Source organism: Branchiostoma lanceolatum, chromosome 15 (genome assembly GCF_035083965.1).
Source record: "Branchiostoma lanceolatum isolate klBraLanc5 chromosome 15, klBraLanc5.hap2, whole genome shotgun sequence".
Classification (NCBI taxonomy): Eukaryota; Metazoa; Chordata; class Leptocardii; order Amphioxiformes; family Branchiostomatidae; genus Branchiostoma; species Branchiostoma lanceolatum.
Genome location: NC_089736.1, coordinates 16,971,074 through 16,997,098, shown reverse-complemented (window position 1 = coordinate 16,997,098; position 26,025 = coordinate 16,971,074). Strand labels below are relative to the sequence as shown.

General features: G+C 41.1%; 1 protein-coding gene across 1 annotated transcript; it reads left to right on the top strand.

Moving 5' to 3' along the window:
* The first annotated feature begins 924 nt into the window (after positions 1–924).
* On the top strand, positions 925–24,794 carry LOC136420695 (uncharacterized). Its single transcript, XM_066407773.1, has 14 exons — positions 925–1,357; positions 3,702–3,802; positions 4,345–4,490; positions 5,114–5,216; positions 6,032–6,135; positions 6,459–6,568; positions 9,029–9,206; positions 9,983–10,118; positions 10,760–10,890; positions 16,767–16,971; positions 17,557–17,692; positions 18,361–18,648; positions 19,071–19,256; positions 20,027–24,794. Exons 1-14 carry the CDS (start codon positions 1,087–1,089, stop codon positions 20,080–20,082), a joined length of 2,151 nt encoding a protein of 716 aa, XP_066263870.1. The 5' UTR covers positions 925–1,086; the 3' UTR covers positions 20,083–24,794.
* Positions 24,795–26,025: the final 1,231 nt, after the last annotated feature.

The following is a 26,025-nucleotide window of genomic DNA, read 5'->3' as shown; positions in this document are numbered from 1 at the left end:
TGGCGTGGTTAAGGTTCTAATTTTACTACTGACTCAATCCCGAATACCAGCCGAGCACTAGCCGACCGCGCCGAACACCAGCCGAACACCAGCCGACCCATTTCAGACCCCCCGTCCAGACCCGAATGTTTTGAAATTTTCAAAACATTCGGCTGGCGCAGCCGAACACCAGCCGACTCAGCCGAACGCCAGCCGACTCGGCCGAACGCCAACCGAGCTAGCTCCCGAATCACTCCCGAATCACTCCAACCATGGTCGGGGGAGAGTCGGGAGGCCATGTTCGGCTATGTGTAACCTAGGCTTTAGCATGACCATCCATCAAGCCCTTCTTGAGCTATTCCCTTTCATAGTCTAAAGCAAAACCTGCTCCTGCAGTTCCAGAAAAAGCAGACAGGGGGCCCGAATCTATATCACTTACTCTCTGTCCAAAGAGCTTTCTACCACTCAGAAATCAGTATCATAGCATGTCCAGAACATGAGACATCAAAACAGGAAGTTCCGCTGCAGTACCGTAACAAGCCACCAGGGCGGTCAAAACCATTTTCAGGTCTCACCAAGACCTACCAACATACCAGATATCAAGACAATCCATCCAGGCGTTCTTTAGTTATTCTGCTTATTCTACATACATACATACATACATACAAACGCTACCCTCTGCATAACCTTCTTGGCGAAGATAATAAGTAAAATCGGACGAAGATTTTCCTTCTATCATTTTGTAAGGTTAAGGACCCATGTGATATTCAGGCCCAATCACGCATTGTTCAAACATCTATTGACCAATCAAAAGAGGTCCAACGTCGATACACAACGTTCCCGCGGGATTCGGAATGAAAATGTCGTTATGAATCGTGTTGACCGTGGGCGTCGCTAAGCTAATATTTGACAATACTTTTACCTGCCGCAGTTGTTAGTCTGAAAAAAGGAAGGAGGTCAACAACGGGCGATCACCGTCGGTCAGAATTTGTTCAATTCGTGTTCACATATTTGCCCCCGCCGGCCTTTTTTTGACCAGAACGCAGAGGTCAAGGTTTAAGGTAGTCTATTGTCAACACTTATCGTCGCAGAGACAACCGAAACAATATGGCGCTGGGGAGTTACTCGCTGTTTGTGTGTGTGTTCGTATCGCTCGGAGGGGCGGCCCCGTTCATGAACTACATCCAGCCTCCGCCCAAGCAGGACGTGTACGAGTTCTACTGGGAGGTGGGGTACTGGGAGACCATGTTCGAGTACGACGAGGAGCGAGACGCAGGCAGACCCGTACAACTCACCGGGCTGAACCGGTTCGGCAGGCGGGAGACCAATCGGAACGACCCGAACAACTGTGACAACCTGACTCCTTTAACCGCTGACGGTAAGGAGTTTACTTTCATTTTCACTAACACAATTCTAAACTTTTCAAGCAAGAAAAATGCCAGTTTCAGATCTCAATTGGCGAATTATGAGCATGGCCACCAGTTGATGTGCTCTTTTATGTAGTACTTGGCTAATGTTTCAAAATGAATTTTCCGTTGTGTAATAAATCCTTAACGGGGGCGCACCCTAGTTTATTGTGGGTCTCAATTAGAGGCTGCACAGACTCGGGCTGAAGTCTAGTGACCGTCACCCTCCATGGAATAATTCCGAAGCAAATAATCATGTATAGGAAGGAAGTTGAGTATTTCTTTAGCTATAAGTAGAAGCAAGTTTCGTTTCTTCTTATTCTCAAATCTCAGTCAATTCCAGGGGATTTGTTTTCCCAGCCGAAGAACAGCAAGAAATGGGAAATATTTATGTGCATTAATATGATTTTATAATCATAATTGTTATAATTTTTATTGTTCTATAATAGTCCGTTGTTTTACTTGTCACAATTGTTAACTTGTATTATTTACAGTTTCATACATTGTTTCATATACATTGTTTCATGTTGCAATAAGCCCTGTGGGGCAAGAACTTGCAAGTAAACTGTCTCTATATGTGGAATTTAACCTATGGCTAGTAGTGATATACTGATATTTTTAGAAAGAGTAAAGCTAATCATGATTACGCTGATAGTCACAAAAGCCCTCCGCGCGCTGCATAGCAACACCCTCAACAGAACGTGTCTAAGGTATGTCCGGGGCAAAAGGTCACGTCATAACCACCTTTCAGCGCAGGGGCATACCTAAACTCCAGAAGGCGGTTTTATTTTCCATTAGATTATGTATCAATGAATACATAATCAGCCGACTTTTTACAGAATTTTGCTTATGGTGAATAACATAAGGTGTGTTTTTTAAAACAATATGATACTCACTAAACCATTGCAGAGCCTACCTATGTATTCCCTATGTGTAAAAATACATCTTTAATGGTGAGTATTTTTGGCATAGATGAGGGGGGTTAAGCACAATAAGAAGACCAATTGTTAATAAGATATAAAAGAACACAAAGCAAGGCGAGTTTTTCTTAACCATCCTGACATTCTTTTTGTAATCTAACTTTTGTCAGGCCTTGTCAGGCACATTGTAATAAGACATAGGCTGAGGTTGTCTAATTTAATTTATCAGAAAATAGAGGGTCATCTGGGGAATTCGGTAGAATACTGAATGATTTTTGATGCGCATGGGACTAGTGGGTACTTTATCGTATACTGTAAAAAGTATTCATTTTTACTTCCTAAAATTATCATCTATTGGAAAATATCTCCCCCCTCTGGACTTTAGGACTCCTTTAAGTCATGATTTAGACATTCAATATCAATGTACAGTAGATAGAAAGTGACGTGAACTCAAACCTCCAGGACAACCGGAAACCTTTTTGCCGAGCGCTACCAGGCGTAACCAGGCGTAACAGGCACCGTTGTACAGCGCCAAGTTGAATAGAAACATCACAAAAGCCAGGTGACACCCATACCTTCTATTGAAAACGCTATGGTGGCACATGAGACTTGTGGTTTTGAGTTCGGATCTCCGAAAGATCCCAATGTTGTGCCCTTCGGAAAGGAACTTTTACATTGTACAGTAGATGATTTTGATTGATCTATTTGGCTGTACAAAGGTACAGTCAGGGCTACCCAACTAGCCGAAGGCTATTACAAAGGGTTAGCCATGGTAACAATATTCGAACCTTAATACAAACTTTCACAAGTCATGTCAGAACACACATCGGGGCGTTCACAAAACGCAAGACTATAATACATAGAAGGAACAAAATTAACAAAAACCAACACAAAACTGAAGCACATATGAAAAAAAAGGAACGACTAAGCTTTGTGTAAAATCGTTGACAAATCCAAAACTTAGGTTCACATTACGTAGGTTACCTAGATAATACTGTACAGCGGTTTTTCTGTTATATAAACATAGTTGCGGTAATATGAGAGCAGTACAGCGGTAATATGAGACCCCCCTCCCGTGCAATACCACGGTCAAACTCCGGTCATGTAGCTATCTCCAGGCAGATGTTGGGAGAGAGGGTTCTAACGTTCTAATTTTGCCCGTTATGCTGTCACACATGCCAGTTGAGCTGCCTATTGGAATGGTCGCGCGTTGGTCCAGTGTCCTCTATACATGCAGCTACATTAGAAGTACCAAACGATATTGGCACGTCCTTGTCAAGTCTATTTTCTAACGACCAGTTGGAGTAGTACAAAAGCATTAGATGATGTTAGCTACCACCACTGGTGAATTTTCATGCTAATGAGACTTTAACCCCAATCACCATTTACCAATCAGAGAGCAGGACGGTTGTTGTGGCTGACGGATTCCACCGGAAGTTAATCGCAGTCAACCGGACGTTGCCGGGTCCCACCATCATAGTCTGGAAAAACGCCCAGGTGATTTATCATCATTATCAACAATATAACTTTTGCCAAGGTGGTTACATTTTTCATAGCGTTTGCAGATATATGTTTGTAAATTGTACGTATGTGGTTTGGAGATTAATCTGTAAAATCATTTGACGTTACAATACCTCGACTTGGAAACCATAATGTTTACGTCATGACGACCTGTCGAGAGCGACCGTACTCCCCCGCCCCCTGGGTGGTCGTATTGTACAGGCTTTATTGCATTTTCAGGGTCTGTCTGTCTGCTTGTGTGTGTGTTTGTCTTTCTGTTTCCGAACATTAGTGGTCAGTATAACTTAAAAACCTCAGGATCGATTGTAATGATATTTGGTATATTGGTAGGTCAAGGTCGATTGTGGCTCCCCTGGTGTATGACCTTGGTAGTTTTACCCGAGACAAGCTATGGTCTCGATTTCTGGATGGCATATAGCTTTTGATGTAAGGAAGGTGTGATATCAACATGTGAGGTACCCCTAAATATCTTAATCAGAAAAAATGGCGGACAGACTGGTGTGGTACTTTCATTCCAGGTCGCCGTTCACGTGACTAACAAGCTGATACAAGAGGGCGTCTCAATCCACTGGCACGGCATGACTCAGAAGAACACGCCCTGGATGGACGGGGTGGGTGCCGTCTCACAATGTCCTATCAACCCGGGAGAGAGCTTCACTTACAGGTAACGTTACATGGTAAAAGTTTATTAAACACAGAAGCACATGTTTTGATCATATTCAACAACAGATTTATTAGCTAACGTATACATGTGCGTATGCGCTTGTACCAAATATGAATTATTTTGCTGTTGCTAAAAATCGCACCATTCAAAAGATCCTTTATCGGACTCGGTTTTTTGTTGCAATGTTATCATATTCTGATGGCCGATGACGTCATAATAGCTACCAGTTCGGAAACTAGCACCGTGGTTCACAAAAAAACGTAATTTTGACAAGTGAGCAGGTGTAAGATATGACAGTCGTTGCTTTTTGGGCTTTTCAAAACAACGTTTAACAATTGACATCGACTATGTGGAGAAAAAATATTCTGACACTTTGATGCATCTACGACGCCACATGTTCTTAGAGATAATTCATATCTATAAAAAGCTACATAGAACACAGTGACACTGTTCTTTTCATTGAGTTTGAATACAGCTTAACTTATGAACAAAGCTTGGTCTTGACTTTTTTCCCGTTTTTTTTTGCTCGTCTATCAAGGTGCCGCCTTTTTACCTCACTAGTAGTCATATCTGTACGCAATATACAGATAAGCTGACACGACACTATTTTTGTGTCCGGCCAGGTTTAACGCCTCTGAGGGCGGGACCCACTGGTGGCACGCGCACCTGGGCACCTTCCGGACAGACGGGCTGTACGGGGCGCTTATTGTCCTGGAGGAGGAGCAGGTATCTCCTATGTTCTCATGGAGGTTTGCTCAACATTCGGTTAGGTGACATTGAAGGCTAACATTGGATCCATCCATCTAAACAGTGTTGATTGGAACGTAATTGGTATAAAGTCTTTCTTTACATCCGCATTCGTAACTTTTGGGGTGGGGTGTGGGGTGTGGCATGCTTGTGCGTATATTAGAGTCCGCATGATTTCCTTATTGATATTTTGGGGTCTAGCTTGTAGGAATTTTTTCTACTTTGACCCATCGTTGGGCAGCCTGGTTAGCGAACCGTAAAAACTACTTTACCAAAGACAAAATATGGAACCCATATACGGACTTCAATTTACGCACTCGTATGACCCATAACCACCCCACCAACCCCTAAAGCCCCCCTCTCACTGGACCCTCTCGCTGCGTCCTAAACTGGATTTGTGTTACCCTTGACTTTATGATGGGAATATCATTCAAAACATACAAGTATAACCAAAAAGATAACAAAACACAATGCTTACTTATTGTCGATGAAATTCGTTGAGTGCTTTGTCAATTCGATCGGCCGCAGCGACGCCACCAGCGTGCCGCGGGTTCAGTGAGAGGGGGGTTTATCTCAGTGAAAAATTCCTCACTTAATGCTGAGGCCCTGCAAACTCTTTGGACAGCGCCTAGGACGATCCTGCCCTGGGTTAAAATTACTGCACGCTCTGATATGTTTGGCTTAATCATGTACTTTACCGTTTGTGTTATTCTTCGTTTACTTCAGCGCCAGCTGATTATAGAATTTACCGTAGAATTACCTTAGCAAGCGACTTTTTACAACGTTTTTCACAGCCAGGTTTGCCGGCCTTTGCGCGGGACTTCATCGTGCTGCTGCATGACTGGCAGAGGGAGGAGTCGCTTGATATAGCTCTGAGGGTCAACTGGGAAGCCGCAAGGTCAGTTTGTTATTATATTCTGACTCCATGACCGTGAATTATTTTACGTTGTAGCGGTAGCGAGGTTTATCATGATTATAGTAGTTTGCTTTGAAGTTGATTCTTGTTGATAAAAGACATTATAGAGAGATGAAGCTTTACTGTAGGGAAGTGAATTGTATCGGCTCTATGTGTAGTATGTCGGCTTTATAATATTTCTACTATAAGAATGGGGCATCTGCTTTTATCTAATCATCAAAAGTTAAAATCTTCATCCTCCACAGAGCCAAACCTGCGTTTTAGAACTCCTTGGTTTCACCTATCAATAATGCTGCTTTTTTCAGGTTTTCCTATGGGTACGGCAACAACGCCCAGTGTTACTACAACAAGAGGCAGCATGACGGCACAGAGATCGCACCGGTACCGTTCGTGTCAGGACTCATCAACGGAAAAGGTTTTTTAAATTGTGTTATTCCACTGAAGCCCCCCTCTCACTGAACCCGCGGCACGCTGGCGGCGTCGCTGCGGCCGATCGAATTGACAGAGCAACGAATTTCATCGACAAAACAAGAGTCTTAGGACCCAAAATCTCCATGAAACTTTGTTTTTCTATTAAACCAGTTCCCCCCATTCTATATCGCTCAATGGTATGACCCACACTGGCCGGGCAAGGGGAGAAGTGGCTATAAATAGCTACTGACCTAGATAAGAGACCAACAGATGGTGCGACCTCAAAGCCCACAATAGAGTAGATATTCCTCATTACTTATGCAAATTCAGTACGAATTTGCATAATTAGCACTTCAGTTTGTACATCTCTGTCCAACCTACCTGCATATCAAATAACATGAAAATCTGTCGCTCCTTTCTTCAGTTATTCTCCTTTGAAGATTTTGACAAATACGCCATTACAGTTCCAGTGACACATACCAGAGGGCCCAAAATCGACCTTTACCTTTCTCCTCCCGACAACTACCCACATACCAAATATCATTACAATTCATCTACACGTTCTATAGTTATGCTGATTTTACGCATCCGGTGACACATACATACACACACAGTGACACAAACATACACACACGCGCACACACACGCAAACACACTAACTTTGCATGATTTGCACTTCAGTGTGTACATCTCTGTCCAACCTACCTGCGTACCAAATAACATGAAAATCTGTTGTTCCTCTCATCAGTTATACCCCTTTAGAACATTTTTACAAATAGGCCATTGCAGTTCCAGGGACACAAACCAGGGGGCCCAAAATCGACCTTGACCATTCTCCTCCCAGCGCATACCCACATACCAAATATCATTACAATCCATCTACACGTTCTACAGTTATGCTGACTTAAAGCATCCAGCGACACACATGCAAACGATTTACCTCCTTACTTATGCAAATTCGGTCTCATTTGCATAGTTTGCACTTAAGTGTGTACATCTTGGTCTAACCTACCTGTGTATCAAATAACATGACGATCTGTCGATCCACTCTTCAGTTCTTCTACATTGAAGATTTTTACAAATACGCCATTGCAGTTCCAGTCACACATGCCAGGGGGCCCAAAATCGACCTTGACCTTCCTCCTCTTAACACCCACCCACATACCGAAAATCATTACAATCCATGTACAGGTTCTACAGTTATGGTGACTTTAAGCATCCGGTGACACATACATACACGCAAACACCAAACGCACGCAAAACAGTATATCCATGAAAAAGCCTTTTTTCATGGGGATAAAAAGAATCTTTTAAAGCTTTGTGTGTTTTGTTGTCTTTTTGGTCATACGTGTATGTTTTGAATGGTATTCCCATTATAAAGTCAAGGGTAACACAAATCCAGTTTAGGACGCAGCAACGCCGCCAGCGTGCCGCGGGTCCAATGAGAGGGGGGCTTTAATACGCATATGCTATGAAAGTGCTCATAACTGAGTGGGAAGATTCGAAAGCTTGTCATCACAACCACCTTAACATAAAAGATGGAGTATTCCAAGAACAACTACGTCAGCATCATAACTGTTTTAGATGGTCGATGAGGGATGCTGTTACAGAAGTTATTTGATAACATCGAAATGCTAAGAAAGAACTATTAAAAACGATACGCAACAGTTAGGTGTTCATTCCTCCAGATGGTCCATTGAATACCAGTCTGAGTTTGTCGCCAAAGAAAGATTAAGTCGTATGAAGCCTGTATCGACTTATGACTGAAGAGAACATTGAGAGTATTTACTAAGGGCCCGGCCACTACTGCGTCGTACGGTTATCGCAAAATCGCAAAGTGTGGGCATTTTTGGGGCAGTCCTACATGTGTCCAGCAAATTCAGACTTTCTCGTTACGTAAAAGTTTGGCTTAGGTCCTTGCAGACAGTTGGTTCTGTCACAGCCTGCGTGAATTCAGTCTGTGACTTCAAATCCTACGATGACCTTCGACAAATGTAACTGCGCCATAACCATTAACATTTTATTGCCGATCAGCTTCAGTACTTATAATTACTCATAGAATTTATAGAACTCATAGAATATATTTATTACTCATAGAATTTATTTATAGAATTTATTTATAGAATTTATAGAATTTATTTAATTTATTTATTTATTTATAGAATTTATAGAATTTATTTATAGAATTTATAGAATTTATTTATAGAATTTATAGAATTTATTTATAGAATTTATTTATAGAATTTTTTTATTTATAGAATTTATATATTTATAGAATTTATTTATAGAATTTATTTATTTATAGAATTTATAGAATTTATTTATTTATAGAATTTATAGAATTTATTTATTACTCATAGAATTTATAGAACTCATAGAATTTATTTATTACTCATAGAATTTATTTATAGAATATACTCATCAACCGTTAATTGTATGGACATTGTCATTGTGCGCTTTTCAGGACGCCGGTACTACAACGAAGGGGTGGAGGCTGAAAATCAGAACGTCACACTGGAAACTTTCGAAGTACACACAGGGGTCAGTTATCGCTTCCGGGTCATCAGCGCTGCCATGACCTACGCCTTCCGGGTCTCTATCGACCGACACGAGCTGACCATGATCGCTACTGACGGGAACAGGTGAGCACTCCTGAATATCTAACCCAACATTTTCGTAAAATAACTAGATGTTTTTAAATTGTCACCCATATTTACAGAGCTATACCTAGATTGACCGCCTTCGACGGAGAAGGGTCATTCTAAAACTATTTATGTCTTGTGTACCCTAAAACTACAACAGAATCACTAATTTCAGTTTCTTTCCTGAGAAGCGGAGGGGGAGGGGGGTGTTACTGTGAGTGTCTGATGCACTAGGCATTCTGGACTATCGTTGTTGAATTTTGCATCATGAGTTAAGCGTATTCCATCTGACATAGTCATTCCGCCGCTTATGTATTGAAACGCCGGTAACGTTCCGCCTACCTAACAAGCATCTTGCTGTCAACTCGTATTTTTGGCAGCGAGTTTATCAATGATGAAGAACTTTATTGCACGACGAGTGTTCATGGCACAATGCATGACAACAACTATTAAAGATATGCATAGTACCAAAAAAAGAAAATAGAATAAACCTTAGCATCCTAATAACCAATACAATAAGGGCTACCATAAGTAGTTGATATTGCAATGCAATCAAGTCGGGCTAGTCATTAGTTTCGGCATTAATCAAATCATAATGCAATCTTTTATATAATTTTCTATTTTTGCATTGTTGGGGTTGTTGCATCTGAAGATATATTCAAATCTGTCTGTAGCATTGAGACTCTTAAAATCTTGTCTGATTTAGTAAATTAATTTCATTTATTTTATCTGTTGTGACAATAAGTTCTTTCTCGTTTACATTGTTTATTGGATAGAATCAAGGATCAGAGAGCGGAGTCCTTCGTCATTAATACCGGAGAGAGATACGATTTCTACATCTCTACAAGAAACAGGCCAGTCGAAAACTACTGGATCCGCGCTGAGACATTGGAAGAGACGGACATCTATGGGGTACGTAATGTGAACATATTCGGTTTTGTTGTTGGTGCTTTCGGCCCATCGGAACCTAACAAATGCACAAAAATATTCATTTACTTATTTCAGGTCCCGACGCAATTTCTGTACATCTCGGCCAAAACCATTATACACCCATGCAAAACAAAAAGGAACCGTATAATAACGTCTTTAGGAGTATCAACACACGAAGGTGTATAGTAGACGTACAACTCCTCATTGAGTCTTCTGTCAATCGAATATTGCACAGCTTATACTAGAATCTAGGTGATAGATTAAAGTAACTGGCCTTAGATTACTCATTGTATCAGTTTTGTATAGTATAGAATGTACAAGTAGACTGTGCAAGATTAAAGTAATTAGCCAGTAGTCTTATGTGCCGTTTTGCTTTACATTGTAACTGTTACAACTGTTGTGTAATAAACATTTAGACTTAACTTCTTTAAATTCGTGAAGACGGTATACCCGTTCTGTTATTGTTTAAAACGTTAATTTTGACAGCGTCACAGTTAAAAGACCACCCAGTGCGCTGTGTATTCATTTATTAGAATGTTGACACATCCAATGGGAATTATAACTATGATTTTATCTTAGCAGAAGCATCATCATATCAAACTTTTTTTCTTTTTTCCTCGCAGACTGCAGTTCGGCCACATTCTGCAAAGGCCATACTCCACTACAGAGGAGCAGCCGTGGACAGCGACCCCACCTCTACCAGGAGGACCTGCGATGCCTCTTATAACTGCACAGTCGTCAACTGTCCATTTGGGTGAGATACATTACATCATCGACACATGCAGACGACATGGTCTAACAGAGCCGACTATAGACCATTGTCTTTATACAGATATATTAGTACAGTACGAAATATTTGGCATTCCGACCCGCATTCACATGTACTAAAATCTCAAAATACTAACTCCACATGTTTAACTGATATATCGATGCAGCCATTGCCTAGCAACTTGATTCCTTACCCCCTATCTTTAACTTTAGCTTAATTCTCATTTCCCTTACTGTGACATTGTATTTTTTCATTCTTGCTGTATTCATTTCCATTATTGCCATTCAGGCATTACCTTTCATTTGTACTTATGTAGTAGTTTTATCTAGATTTTAGTTTTTGTTTGGCCGCCAAGACTCTGTGCCAAGTTTAATCAAGGCAACAAACAAGGCAACAATGGATCTTGAATGGATCTTGCCAAAATTCGTTGCGTCCATGCTTGTATTGCCATGCTTGCATTGTGCTGTCGACCTTCCATATCCTGAAAAATATATATATATTTCATCTATGCTACGAAATTGCACAATAAGAAACTAATCTGTCAAGACAACGACCAACATTCGACAAAAGTAATACCGTGTAGTGAGGTTGAAACATGATGTATCTTTAAAAATCGCGCCGTTCGGCACAAAAATATGTGATCGTTGAAGAGATTCATCAGTCACGTGTGATAACAAGTTACTAAAAGAGATTCTTCTATCATTGACTTTTAAAAGGTAGCAATCACGTATCTCCAAATTTTCGATGTCAACTCGAAAATTGACATAAAAAATTTGGAGGTACGTGATTGCTACCTTTTAAAAGTCACTGATAGAAGAATCTTTTGGTAACTTGAAGATATGTGAATTTTCATTGATTTTAGGAAAATTGTCGTAAATGTGGAAACCAGTATAATAGAGATGAGCTAGCTGTTAATTGGTTTGAATACCTGTTTGACATTTGGTAGTCATTTTAGATAGAATCTTGCCACAGGCATAGCTGTTATGAACTTCTATTTCTCTTAGCTACCATAGTGCTGATGATTCAAAGGTGCTTTATCAAATTGTATATTTTATTGCGTGTTAGGCACATAAATACATTAATGGATTCTGTAATAAACGTATTGTACATTTTGTACAGGTTGTAAGCCAAGACCAGCTTTTTTAAAAGCACTCACAGGACGAAAACAGCTCTTTAAGCACTCTTAAAGCATGCTTAAAGATTCCGTTTTGGCACTCTTTACGTCACTTTACGTAATACTTACGCGGGCTTAAATGTTGTATTTACGCTATCTTTAGGTATGTGCTTAAACGTGCTTAGTGGGACCATTTAAGCAACCGTTTAAGCAATGTAAACTTAGCTTAAATCCTAACTTTTACGCTACGATTAAGCGTCGTAATCTTTACTTAAATCTAGAGACATACGCCGCATTTAAGCCTCCGTAAACCGTACTTAGTGGCACTCATTTAAGCGACGTTTAAGCACGGTAAAATCAGCTTAAAACCAAATTTTTGGTTGTCGTAAATCTGTTGCAAAAATCAATATTTAAACTTTATTTAAGCTCGGTTAAGTTCCCTTAAATTCTGTTGTGTGTGCTACATACACGTGTTTGTGCTTGGGTCTTTAATGTTCAGCATCATTTCAGGTATCATTTCAATTTGTGTATTTTATTCCAACGCCAGCTGCTGAGTCAGTCCTATTTTAGCTCCGTCTTCAGCTTCTAGTCCAAGTTCAGGTCCACTCAACACGCCTATGTTTTATCTTGAGATCTGCATTCCTCACTCAGCCCTCATCCCTTCAGAAGTCTCAGGCCCCGTAGCCCTCTTCAGAAGGGTGGGAGGGGGTGTGGGTGGGCAACGACGTAGTTTTCTTCGGGCATACCATCCCAGCAACCAGCTCTTTCTCCTGTCCCTGTTCCCGCTTGCCTTCCGAGTTGACAAAACCACCGCTATTCCTTGATATACAGTTGTAAGTCCCGCTATAAGGGGGGGGGGGGTGCACATCCAAATCCATGCAGCATTCGAGTCCACTCGCCGAGGTATTCCTTATTGCTGGCTGGGTTCAGGAAGTTGTAGTAAAGACTATTTTCAACTGATCGCGCAGTTTTCCTCAGTCTGGTTTTAGAATCATGGCCAAGCGCACTCCGGTTCCGTCGAACTGTCCGTCCCCGAGTGAGTAAGACGATAAAGCTGCAGCAAGAACATACAGGTCAATACACTACCAAGCTTGGCCACCAAATGAGAAATTAAATTTGAATTTCCAACGGAAAAAGAATTTGAATATCGGCATGAGTGTTGATTGGTTCAATTCGCAAGTAGTGTGTATTTGTGACCATGATTTGCATAGCTAGCAGACACTGTAACAATGGCCTTTTTATATCTATTGTTATTCGGAGACGGTCTTCCTGGGCATTTGACAATTGGACAATGGATGTTTCTACAGTCCAAAAAAGGTGTAAAATGTTTATCAGTAATCGTCCACGTATAGCTTAAAAACAAACTTGCCAGAAATTGTCATTTTGCTATCATCTAGAAAAATAAAAAAAGCGTTAAGTCATACACAAAGACGGACTTTCAAATTATCCAATTGCCAACTGAAAAATGTTGTTCAGACTTGCCAAAACAACGCCGCATTTCAAAATCTTTAGACAAATATCCTGTGTTCGGGTGCAGGGGAAATCAAGTAAGACGCTTTTTTTGCACGAAATTTGATAGCTTTCAGTTTAGGGTATTTATTACAGAGCAGATAGAATGGTTATAAGAACACGGGAACTCTTTAAGCACTCTTAAAGCATGCTTAAGTATACCGTTTTGGCACTCTTTAAGTCATTTAACGTAATAATTACGCGGGCTTAAATGTTATAACTGAAAACTATCGCAAGCGGCGAGTTCACACGGCTCGCGGGAAAAAGTGCTTGCGTTTAAACCTTTCAAAGTACACCAGAATTAGCAGAAAGATTATCTAGACCTTCAGAAATAATAAAGAGGTTTTTTAAAGTGTGGTGTGTTACATTTGTCGACTAAATTGTTGTTTACTTTGGCCGAAACGACACTGCCGCATTTTCAAACCCGTTGGTATGCGTGCTGTGCGCGTTCAGAGGAACCTTTGTGCGATACTTGTACACAATTCGATGGTTGCTTGTTCCTATCTCGAGTTGAATATACCACACACGCTTTACCAAATTGGCAATGTTAAGACAAAATGAATGTAACGTTAGGATATAAGACTTAGGTTTAGGGTTTTTACAGAGCGGGCGCAATTTCTATAAGAAAACGGAAACTGTTCGTGCAAGACGTTTGTCTCACTGAAAACAAGCGGCGATCGAGTGCACACGGCTCGCGGGAAAAAGTGCTTGCGTTTAAACCTTTCAAAGTACACCAGCAAGTCATTTAGAAACAACCCGCAGTAAACTGAGGTTTTTGAAAGTGTGATGTGTTACATTTGTCGACTAAATTGTTGTTCACATTTGCCAAAACGACACCGCCACATTTTCATACCCGTTGGTATGCATGCTGTGCGCGTTCAGAGAAACTTTTGTGCGATATTTGTACACAATTCGATGGTTGCTTGTTCCTATCTCGAGTTAAATAAACCACACACGCTTTGCCAGATTGGCCATGTTAAGACAAAATGTATGTAACGTTAGGATATAAGACTAAGGTTTAGGGTTTTAACAGAGCGGGCGCAATGTTTGAAAACAAGCAGTGATCGAGTGCACACGGCTCGCGGGAAAAAGTGCTTGCGTTTAAGCCTTTCAAAGTACACCAGAGAGACCTTGAAAAATAACCCGTAGTATAATGAGGTTTTTGAAAGTTTTATGTGTAACATTTGTCGACTAAATTGTTGTTCACATTTGCCAAAACGACACCGCCACATTTTCAAACCCGTTGGTATGCATGCTGTGCGCGTTCAGAGGAACTTTTGTGCGATACTTGTACACAATTTGGTGGTTGCTTGTTCCTATCTCGAGTAAAATAAACCACACACGCTTTACCAAATTGGCAATGTTAAGACAAAATGAACGTAACGTTAGGATATAAGACTTTGGTTTAGGGTTCTTACAGAGCGGGCGCAATGTTTATAAGAAAACGGAAACTGTTCGTGCAAGAATTTTGTCTCCCTGAAAACAAGCGGTGATCGAAGACACACGGCTTGCGGGAAAAAGTGCTTGCGTTTAAACCTTTCAAAATACACCAGAGAGACCAAGAAAAATAACCCGTAGTACACTGAGGTTTTTGAAAGTGTGATGTGTTACATTAGTCGACTAAATTGTTGTTCACATTTGCTAAAACGACACTGCCGCATTTTCAAATCCATTGGCATGTATGTTGTGCGCGTTTAGAGGAACTTTTGTGCGATACTTGTACAAAATTTGATGGTTGCTTGTTCCTATCTCGTGTTGGATATACCACACACGCTTATCCAGATTGGCAATGTTAAGACAAAATGAATGTAACAATAGGATATAAGACTTAGGTTTAGGGTTCTTACAGAGCGGGCGCAATTTTTATTAGAAAACGGAAACTATTCGTGCAAGAAGTTTGTCTCACTGAAAACAAGCGGCGATCGAGTGCACACGGCTCGCGGGAAAAAGTGCTTGCGTTTAAACCTTTCAAAGTACACCAGCAAGACATTTAGAAACAACCCGCAGTAAACTGAGGTTTTTGAAAGTGTGATGTGTTACATTTGTCGACTAAATTGTTGTTCACATTTGCCAAAACGACACCGCCACATTTTCAAACCCGTTGGTATGCGTGCTGTGCGCGTTCAGAGAATCTTTTGTGCGATATTTGTACACAATTCGATGGTTGCTTGTTCCTATCTCGAGTTAGATAAACCACACACGCTTTGCCAGATTGGCAATGTTAAGACAAAATGTATGTTACGTTAGGATATAAGACTTTGGTTTAGGGTTTTTACAGAGCAGGGCGCAAGTTTTATTAGAAAACGGAAACTGTTCGTGCAAGAATTTTGTCTCCCTGAAAATAAGCGGTGATCGAAGGCACACGGCTCGCGGGAAAAAAGTGCTTGCGTTAAAACCTTTCAAAATACACCAGGGAGACCTTGAGAAATAACCCTTAGTACACTGAGGTTTTTGAAAGTGTGATGTGTTACATTAGTCGACTAAATTGTTGTTCACTTTTGCCAAAACGACACCACCGTATTTTCAAATCTGTTGGCATGTTTGCTCTGCACATACCATGGAACATTATATTTAATGCATACTTAAGCGACATTTAAGATTAAGTAAAGATTTCATTTTTACATTTTTAAGTTGACTTTACGCTGTTCGTAAACTTGATGTAAAGATATGCTGTACGCATGTAGGGGGGAATTAGATATAATGCACCATTAAGTGACATTAAAGATTATGTAAAGATATATACATTTTTAAGTTGACTTTACGCTGTTCGTAAAGATAGTGTAAAGATGGACCCATAGTTGTGGCATTTAATACGTCTTAAATGTGGCTTAAATGTTGCTTAATCTTCTTCTAATGTTTAAGCTTCATTTACGAATCTCATTAAGCATGCTTAAATACCCGATTTGGTGCAGTGACTGTTTTAATATAATTTGTTCGTTTCGGTATATGTATTCTGAGGAGTTGGTTTTGTAGAGAAACTAGGTTTCTGTTGCCGGCTCTTTACGGATTTATTGTTAGATTAGATTGGATTTGTGAAGTGAAACAATAAACTGTACTTTGCGTAGTACGCTCACTGCTTTGTGAAAGTGAAATGATCCGCTACTTAAATTTTAGATCTAGGACTTCTTGCTGTGAGCGAATTGCCTGGAAATTGCAAAATGATGAGTATGACTTAGTGTTTTGGAGTATATTCTGATACAACTGAATGGCCTGTTGTTAAATTTTATTTCTATTTCAGTGACTACCCTCCCCGCAGCTTTACAAAATGCATCAACGTCCACGAGTTGCAGTCAGCTCAGGACGAGAAGGCGCCGGAGCCCGACTCAGCAGACAACTTTGAAGAACACTTCATCAACTTTCACTTCTCTGGGAATGAACTAAACGGGGCCCAGCGGTCTTCTGTGAACGGACATCGCTTCATACCACCGAGGTCTCCGCCAGCGGTGAGTCTCTATGCTCTTCGAATTCCTTCTTTTGGCTAGCAAATATTAATACATACCTATTGCTACCCATTGCCCGATTCTGAATCAATATCCAAGTATATTAGGCCCTTTCATATAATATGTAATCGTCAAATTCATAACCGGGCCAGGCCCTGAGACCACGCCCTACAATGGACCACAGTGCTTTATACAATATGATTCTTAACTAATGGCCGAATAGTCCATGCCCTGCAATAGAGAATACCAATTGATGCCGTAGGATTCTAAACTAACTCGAACAATAGATTTTGCTAGGAACTTGTTCAGTGATATAGATTTGATTTAAAATAATCTTTTCCCTTCTGCATGTCTAAATTTATACTTTACAAGTAGCATAGTAGTTCATCTGAGTTGGTATTTAAAAAAATCCATTATGAGGAATTGAACTGTTCTGCAACTAGAAAATCTTACTGACTGGAAATTTCGACAGCATCTTCATCTGAACGGGGGGCGAAATAGACTTCGAACAACCTTTGACCCATTGCTGAAGAGCCGTTTAATTGCTCAAAACATATTAGTATCTGTGGTGTCTTTAATGTCTGACAGGTTGACAGGAAGGGCGCAGGCCTCACGCCATGTCCGGAGAAAGACTGTGGCGGAGAGAAGTTCTGTGAATGTTCCTACCATATCAGCATCACGACTGGTAACGTCGTGCAACTGGTGCTCTACAACATGGGCAGTGGTGAGTGTAGTTGTTCTTTAACACAGTTACTGCTTCCAATGCTCAACGGGGTCATGTTAATTTGGAGGACTCCAACGAAGTGGGCGTTGGCTCCCCTAGCAACACAAAGCAACCAAATTCGACTCCAAGTTCCCTAGATTCCGTAGTTAAGATGTCATGAAACTGTTGTGCTAAAACGTCTCCCGGCTTGTACCCTACATTGTAGACAGTTGCCTGCACGTGGACAACAGTGGAGTTAACGCAAAAAGAGGCTTCGAAAACAATCCGTAACGTCTGCGTAGAGGTGATCTAATTATCACCATAGTTTTATAGTAATAGTACTTTGTTTCTTACACGCGTATAGGATATATGTAAAATGTACAAATGGGAACACGGGAGGCTTCCTTCGTAAAACACCGCCAAAAATGATATTACTTAATTTGAGATTGTCCAAAGTAGAATGATAAACGCTCAAATGTGCTTAGATTTGTTTCTGCTTGGTGAAGAAAATTATGTTTCAGAATCTTTACTACTTGAAAAATCTTTGCTACTGTAATGCATTATCGATAGATTTGTACATGCTGATATACTGAAATGTGTTTGTAGCTGTAGATTTTTGGAAGTCCCTGTTACATCGTTTTTTTCTTATCGCTGAAGTATGTATGTTTGTATGAAATCCTTTGATGTAGGTGGAGGTGTAAATGGCACCGCCCACCCTGTACACATGCACGGTCACCATTTCTACGTGCTGTACATGGGGTTTCCGGAGTACAACAACAACGGCAAATACGTCACCCAGAACACGGACATCGACTGTGGCGATTCGGACCGATGCAACTCCCGTGGGTGGGCGGAGGGAGTCTGGACTGGCACAAACAGCACCTCTTCTCTGAACCTGAAGAACCCACCGAAAAAGGACACCGTGATCGTGCCGGTGGGAGGGTACGTGGTCCTGCGGTTCATCGCCGACAACCCAGGTACACTTTCGGCTCGATGATTGCTCTTTTCTTCGGTGAATTTGTCCTTTGCAATTAAAAAAAAAATCCTCCGGAACTTGTTGCTTCCAAGCACGATACTACTCACCAGATAGCTTAATTTTCTAAAAATCTAATCCTTTGAGTTGGACGTGCAAAGGTTAGGCGTGACAGATCTTTCAGTGTGATAATAAAAAAGATGATAATAACCAGCTACTGCCGAGCCGTGTGCCTGTGAAGCGGGTGCTTTTCGTCGAATGGTGATTATATCATACAAGCCCAGACCTTTTGTGAATTATTTGTGTATAATGTGTATAAATCATATCAGTTGATCATATCAGATCATAACTGTAATCTGATTATGTAACTTAAGCTATCAAATTGTATAATCACAATACAGTTTGGCTTTTATCGTTTTCCTGTAGGCTGGTGGTTTGTGCATTGTCACATCGAGATCCACCAGGTGGAGGGGATGGCCATGATGATCAAGGAGGGGATAGAGGGACAGATGAACCCCCCACCCACGGGATTCCCGACATGTGGGAGCTTCGACTGGAGCGCTGACGATTTCAAGAAAGTCAGCAAAGGTGCTTTACCAAGGGGAACTCTGTGTAAGTCTACTTCTGTATCCTACACGAAAGTCCCGGTTCAATCAGTTTGAGAGATTGCAATATTGGTAATAAGTAATACAACTGTCAGTCAGTACTTCAGCTGTCCGTCAGTAACTGCTGTCAGTCAGTACTATCACTGACTTATACTGCTAATGTTAGTAACATGATCATGAGTTAATATTTACTACTACTGTCAGTTAGCACGTCTACTGTAACAAGTTAGTAATAAGACTGCCGGCATGTAGTACAACTGTCAGTACTACTACTGTCAGTCAATACTGCTACTGTCAGTCAGTAATACAACTGTCAGTCAGTACCTCTAATGTCAGTCAGCACTTCTTCTGCTACTACTACTGCTAGTCAGTGATGATAGTGTCATTAAATTTTACTTCTTTCATTCAGTACTGCCAGTCAGCACTGGGTACTACATGTACTTCATCCATATCTGATAATTCAATTATGTAACTTGGCTGCCTGAATATCATCTTTGTCAAACTACGAATGTGCCGGGTACTTGGCAGCCTCATTCACTGAAAGACAGATTGGAAAAGAGATTATTGTGGCAATGGGAAAGAACCTTTTGCATGGTTCTTTACCGTTGACTACGTAGAAGATTCTGTTCTTAGCCTGTCCTATCGAGTGCTTTCCAGGGAGTACCGATAAAAAAAGATTGATAACATATTTTATCATATTACATAGAATGTTGGAAAATTGTGTTTTATCTCCAAACTATCCATGTCTGATCGTGATCTCTGTATTTTCTGTTCCAGGGTTTAACCTCTTGGCGACCGTTGGTGTTTTTTGGGTGCTTGAACAGCAGCTATAGATCCCGATCTGGCAACTAGGCAATAGACACCAAATGAAGTCTACGCTACACTGGACAATATTCTTATCGTTAGAGTTCAAATTATAATGGCAGCTTGATGATTTCAACTGTTCCTTGTTTTCACCCCCGTAAAGTTATAACTCAGTATCTTCATGTAATGTAAATCTAGAGATAGACGCCCCCCCCCCCCGTGTACTCTAAACGTCGGGAAGTAATTTTCTAGCGAGGTCCAATCATATGGCTGCTAGCAGGTCACCGAACGTCACCGACAATTAGCCAATGGCAGCCAAGTTGTGGATTGTTAACACCCCTGGTCTGATGTAAAGGTCATCAAATCAAACCAAGTGCATTTGAGTTGTTGTTTCCACTTTGTTCCGTACATCTAGATGTAAAGTTAACTTTCATGACCAAAACGCTAAGGCACTGAAGAGATGAAGTTTTACACTTTCAACGGCGCTGCACTAGCACTAATGGAGCGGTTGCTACGGGACGTAACAGATCCTAACGAAGATGAAATTTATCGAGTCGACCCAACACTTCTCACCTGAAAGCAAGCTCTCCAAGACGGGCCGCGTACAAAAATGGAGGATAGTCCAATTTTTCGGCTTGGTTACGCTTTACGCGAAATGCACTGGCTATGACTTACGGGAAATTTTAAGTAAGAGTTCCACGAACACATTATCTTCGCCAAATAATCAAGGCTTATTGTGGACAGTGATTAATATTTACATCCTTATCACCCCCTGCAAACTTCATCATACACCATACCGTTTGAAAGTTATGATGGGGGGGGGGTGTCTAGATAGGGATAAAAATCATTTGGTGGTGCAGGACTAGTATATGTGTATAGTGTGTTGATATATGTTATAACTGGTCATCAAAAAAATTGAAAGTTATAATTAAATGGTACAGTCAATATATATGAATAGAAGAAATCTTTATTCCATATCAAACACATTTTGCAAGACATAGTACATGTCACTTTTCCATACGGTGCTAGGTAATACCTAGCGGTGGTGCAGTTTTGGTGCAGTGTACTCTCTGAGTAGAGGAGTGGGTCCGGCTGGTTATTCACATGTTTTTAGGTGTTTTGTAAGGCTTTCTATTTTGTTCCCTTTCCGTTATGTCTCCAACCGTGTGGTGGATAAAAATGCCGAAACTGAACACTTTAAAAGACAACCGGACCCACACATCTGCTTGAATTGTAGTGAGACTGCCACATTTGTTTATTTATGTACCCCATCTGTTTATTTATATTTCTAGGCAAGGCCTTCTGCTGGCCTGTTTCGGGAACACTGTCACATGCCCCATTATGGAATGTAATGGAGTTACAATTATCCTTACTAATTATGCAGATTAGCTCCTGTTTTCTATAATAAGACATCGATTGTGTAAAGCACTGAGCTCTCTACATACAAAACTTCACGACAATCTCTTCACCCCTTCTCAAGTAATACGTGTCCGAATGTCAAAACAAAAACACCCACTGCAGTTCTAAACAAGCCACTAGGGGGCCCAAACTTACAGAACTTACTTCTTGTGGCATGAACTATCTACCACACAAATATCATGACCATAGCACTTTCAGAAAATATGCCACAAAATTTTGAAGCTACACTGCAGTACCTTAGGTACCCGCTAGAAGGCCCATTGTCGAACTTGACCTTCCTTTCCGTAAACCCTACCCATCCACTAAATATCATACAGATCCATCAACAGCTTCTTGAGTTATGTTGTCCGCATACAAATACACATCCGCACCAAGCCCGCTGCCGTACCGACAGAAAATGCCAGGGGAACCATTTTTGAACTTGACCTTCCTTCACACAACCACTACACACCTACCAAAAATCATAAAGATTCATCAAAGATTTCTTGAGTGATGCTCTTGACATACATACAGACCCACCAAACAGCTGGCTCAACCGAAAACATAATCTACCCCGAGTACTATAGTACTCGGCGAAGATAAAAATAACTTCCCTACGAATTACGCGAAATCAAAAGGGCCTGCCTACACCTTACTGAAAAAAGCGTGCAGACCCTCACGAAGTGCTACAGGGCGTGTGTATCTTCTTCCAATAATACGGCCCTGAAAAGGAAGACTGCGATAAGAGACCATTTATCCTGGTTCTCCTGACAGAATGACAGCGACAGACGACAGAACGCTTCAGACCGAACAACGTCTGGACAGTAGTTTCCACATTCGGCCTGAATTCATACGGCTTACCTGTCTACAGCGCAGTAGTGCCCAACCAAAACCTATGTTGAATCTATACATGTACAGACTATGGCCAGCCAAACACGATAACGATACTACTACCATGTATTTTCTGATGACAAAAAATGTAGTTTTGTATGTTTCACATTGTCTATCGCTGAACATTATTTTCCTACATGAAATGTAAAAACAAGGTATGGTACGAAGTGCTACATCTTACAACTGTAACCATGCAAAGATACCAGCCCAGGTGTATGAAAATTAAAATGAGTAACGTTATATTGCTATCTGTACGTGTCACTGTTAATATAAGTTATAAAAACTTGAGTGCAGTGCCACGTCGTCCTTGTCTGTCAAAAAACGAAGTAAAAAAAAAGATACCAAAATACCATCTCCGAAAGCGTGGCCCAGCGGCTATACTGCATTTATATAATGTTGTGTAGTCAGGTCGTGTACAACTTTTTCAGTGCGTAGTTCTGCTCTGCATAGCCAGGAGTAAAAGTCATCCACTGTCAAGGCGTGCTGCAAACTATTAAAGGCAGTCCTATGAAAAGTTCCTTTTGTAATGTATTGCGCGCTATTAACAATCGACCAGTAGTCGACAGACAATGGGTGTAAAATATTCCTTCTTGAACCTCGCGAGCCAGCGGATTGACGTTAATTGGCTAGTTTGCATTTGAAAAGTCCGGCTCTGTGGGCGTTGACCTCGCTAGAAATTTAGTGCCTGTTGTTTAGAGTTGGTCCGCCCCCCCCCCACCTTGGCGTTAGTGTGATACAGCACATTGATTTAGATGTCGTTTGCCTGGCAAGCGCTAATTAGATACCGTGAAGCTGAAGTAAGGCTATCAGTTGTTAGGCGCCATTCGTCTAGCGGCCTGTCCCTTAATGTCCCCTGAATTTCGTCACTTAGTCTACCTTATGTTTTTTTTAAAAGAAAACATTGAAATAGATAGTTAATATGTCTATTATCATTCTGTTTTTACGTTTTATGTTGAAAGAAATGTATTTTATGAAAATTCAACATGGCCGGTACAAAATGGTGGATTCCAGCTTGAATTGATATGACGTCATTTTACGAAGATTACTTTAGGAGTTACAAATACATTTGTTTATTTCTTGTTTATCAAGTGTTATTTGTTAATTTCATAAGGTCATTGCTATTACACGTGTATATGCTTCTGTGTTGGCCTTGTTTGTCTCAATTTTCAGCAATTCGGCAGCTATTATTTCATGACCTTTTCGAAGTATTTTCTGAAATGTTTCTTGGATAGGTCAGAGGTCAGTACAGCAAGATGGTCGCCCTTTACTGTCCTCTGAACGAGTAGCTCGTTTTTACCAACTATTACCCCAACTGCTATCCAGTAGAGGTCCTATTATCTTATAACACCTCAGTGACACACGTGGTCAAACTATTATGCAGTTTTAGAGGCCACGTCCTGGATTGATTTCTGTGAGAGTACGGAGTTCATCGAATCTATGTTCTGCCGAAAGTTTCTTTGAATTGCAGTACAAATTCAGGCGACAGGCTACGGGAAGCGCCAGGCTGACCGGATGTCGCGTGGAAGGCAAGGTCGGGAGTGGTGAGACAGGGTGGCAAGACAGAGCCCAGCAGCAGGAGTGCAGCGCGCGTCCCAGAAGGAAGAACATCAGTTGCCTGGCCGAGAGTCTACTACAGCGTGATACTACTGAATCATTCGGAGAGGAAAACTGTGAGACTGTTCTGGTTATTTACATGTATCACACAGAATCCTTGCTTTCCGTTGCTGAAAGCTTTAAAATTTGAATTTTGGAAATGGGTTTAATACTACAGTAGTCAGCCTACAGTAGAGAAGTTGCCATAGCCCTCCTGTCGAGATTGAAGGTGTCAGAGCTTAGGATTGAACTATCCAGAAGGCTGATAGACAACAGAGAGCTGAAAACAAAGGGGGGTATGGTAGCCTTACTAAGACAGAACATGGAAGATGAATTCGATGAGTGGGAAAAGATAAAAAAAGATTGGGTAATAAGACAGGAAGAAGAACAAGAGGATGGAAAAGAACATAGACAGATTATGGATAGACTGTTGAAACTGAGAGACAGTGTTAGCAGCAGTGGTAGTAGCGAGGAAGTGTTAGCTGACACTGACCTAGTGCAGCCAAGACAAGACAGGATAGGTGTTGTTGGGAAGATGTTGGGTAGATGTAGAAGATCAGGAAATTGAAAGACGGGTTTGTTGCAGAGTACTGGAGTCCACGTATGAGGATTTGCTAAATGATGATGTGGTTCCACCTGAACAAACAGAAGAACTATCAATAGATAGTCAATAGATAGGGTAAGCTTCAGTGATCTAGATGGTGTTCAACAAGGCACTAGCCCACCTGGTGAGAGGATAGAGGTAAGAAATACAGTGGAGCAGGGTACACCAATGAGAACGGAGGGAAAACCCTGTTGATTGGAGACTCCAATGTATGTAGATTACAGAACTACTTTAATAAAAGAGACATTGTTGACAGTCAGCTAGTAGTTTCTGCTTTCCCAGGTGCAGGAATTGAAACAGTGGTGTCAAAGTTGACAGTTTTGTTATCTGTCCAAACAGAAACAAGTCAAGTAATTGTCCGTGTGGGAACTAACAACCTCGGCAAAGACCCCCTTGAAGTAATACAGTCGAAATATAGAACTTTATATGATGAAGTAAAGAGGAACCAGCCTGGATGCCAGGTAGTATTTGCAGGTCTATTGCCAAGGTTGGATAGTAGAGAGAAGAATGACATGGTAATGTACGTGAACACGCAGCTGAAACAACTTGTCAGTCAGCTAGAGGGTACATTATTCATTGATTGCACAGACCGTTTTATGATTGAAGGACTGAAGCAAGCATATATAACAATGATGGTCTGCATGTTAACAGAGAAGATACGGAAACCCTGGCATTGGCCATTATGGAGAAAGCAGGTCTGTTTCATCAGAATCGAAGCGAAATATGAAGCGAATCGTGTCGAAGAACATGGTACAACTGGACAGAGATGCCAGGTATGCGGCATTGCGGGACACAATGTTAAGATTTGTAGACACAGGCTGCACTGTTTCACTTGTGGACAATATGGACACATATTAAAATACTGCCACCTTACATGAAATCAGAGCCAAACTCGGGGCAAAAAAGACCATTGTGGAAATGGTACAGACGAGAAGGCTGAGGTGGTTTGGTCACGTCATAAGACGACCCCCACAAACACTAGTGTACAAAGCCTACAGCCAGGAGTTCGCCACCCCCAGACCCCAGGGAAAACCACCGAAGAGATGGAAAGACCAAATTGTGAAGGACACGGGCTTAAACAGTCGGGAAGCAGAGGCTAGGGCAAGGGACAGGACTACATGGAGGATCCTCCTGGAAAGCAAGGGGCCAGGTTCTGGCCTGAGCACGTAGGCAGGTAGGCAGGTACCTAGGTCTTGGACAGTCCACACCAATTATTGCAGTATTGGGGGAACTGAGTCAAAGTGTTAGAAATGAATAATAATAGATATACTAAGAAATGCTATAAACTATCATATGACCGTGACCAGGTGGATAGGAAATCCTGGGTAAGTGAGGTTAAACGGGTGTTGATTGCACATGGCATGCAGGAAGCATGGTTTAACCAAGGAGTTGGGGATGAAGATGAATGTTGAAGGACTAAACATTATGCAATACAACTATGGAATGAAAAATTAGAAATCTCAAAAAGGCTGAAAACATATGGTGA

Coding starts and splice junctions, on each gene's coding strand:
- LOC136420695 (XM_066407773.1), top strand. CDS start 1,087: ATGGCGCTGGGGAGTTACTCGCTGTTTGTGTGTGTGTTCGTATCGCTC. Junction 5,217..6,031: donor TTGTCCTGGAGGAGGAGCAG/GTATCTCCTATG, acceptor CGTTTTTCACAG/CCAGGTTTGCCGGCCTTTGC. Junction 10,119..10,759: donor AAGAGACGGACATCTATGGG/GTACGTAATGTG, acceptor TTTTCCTCGCAG/ACTGCAGTTCGGCCACATTC.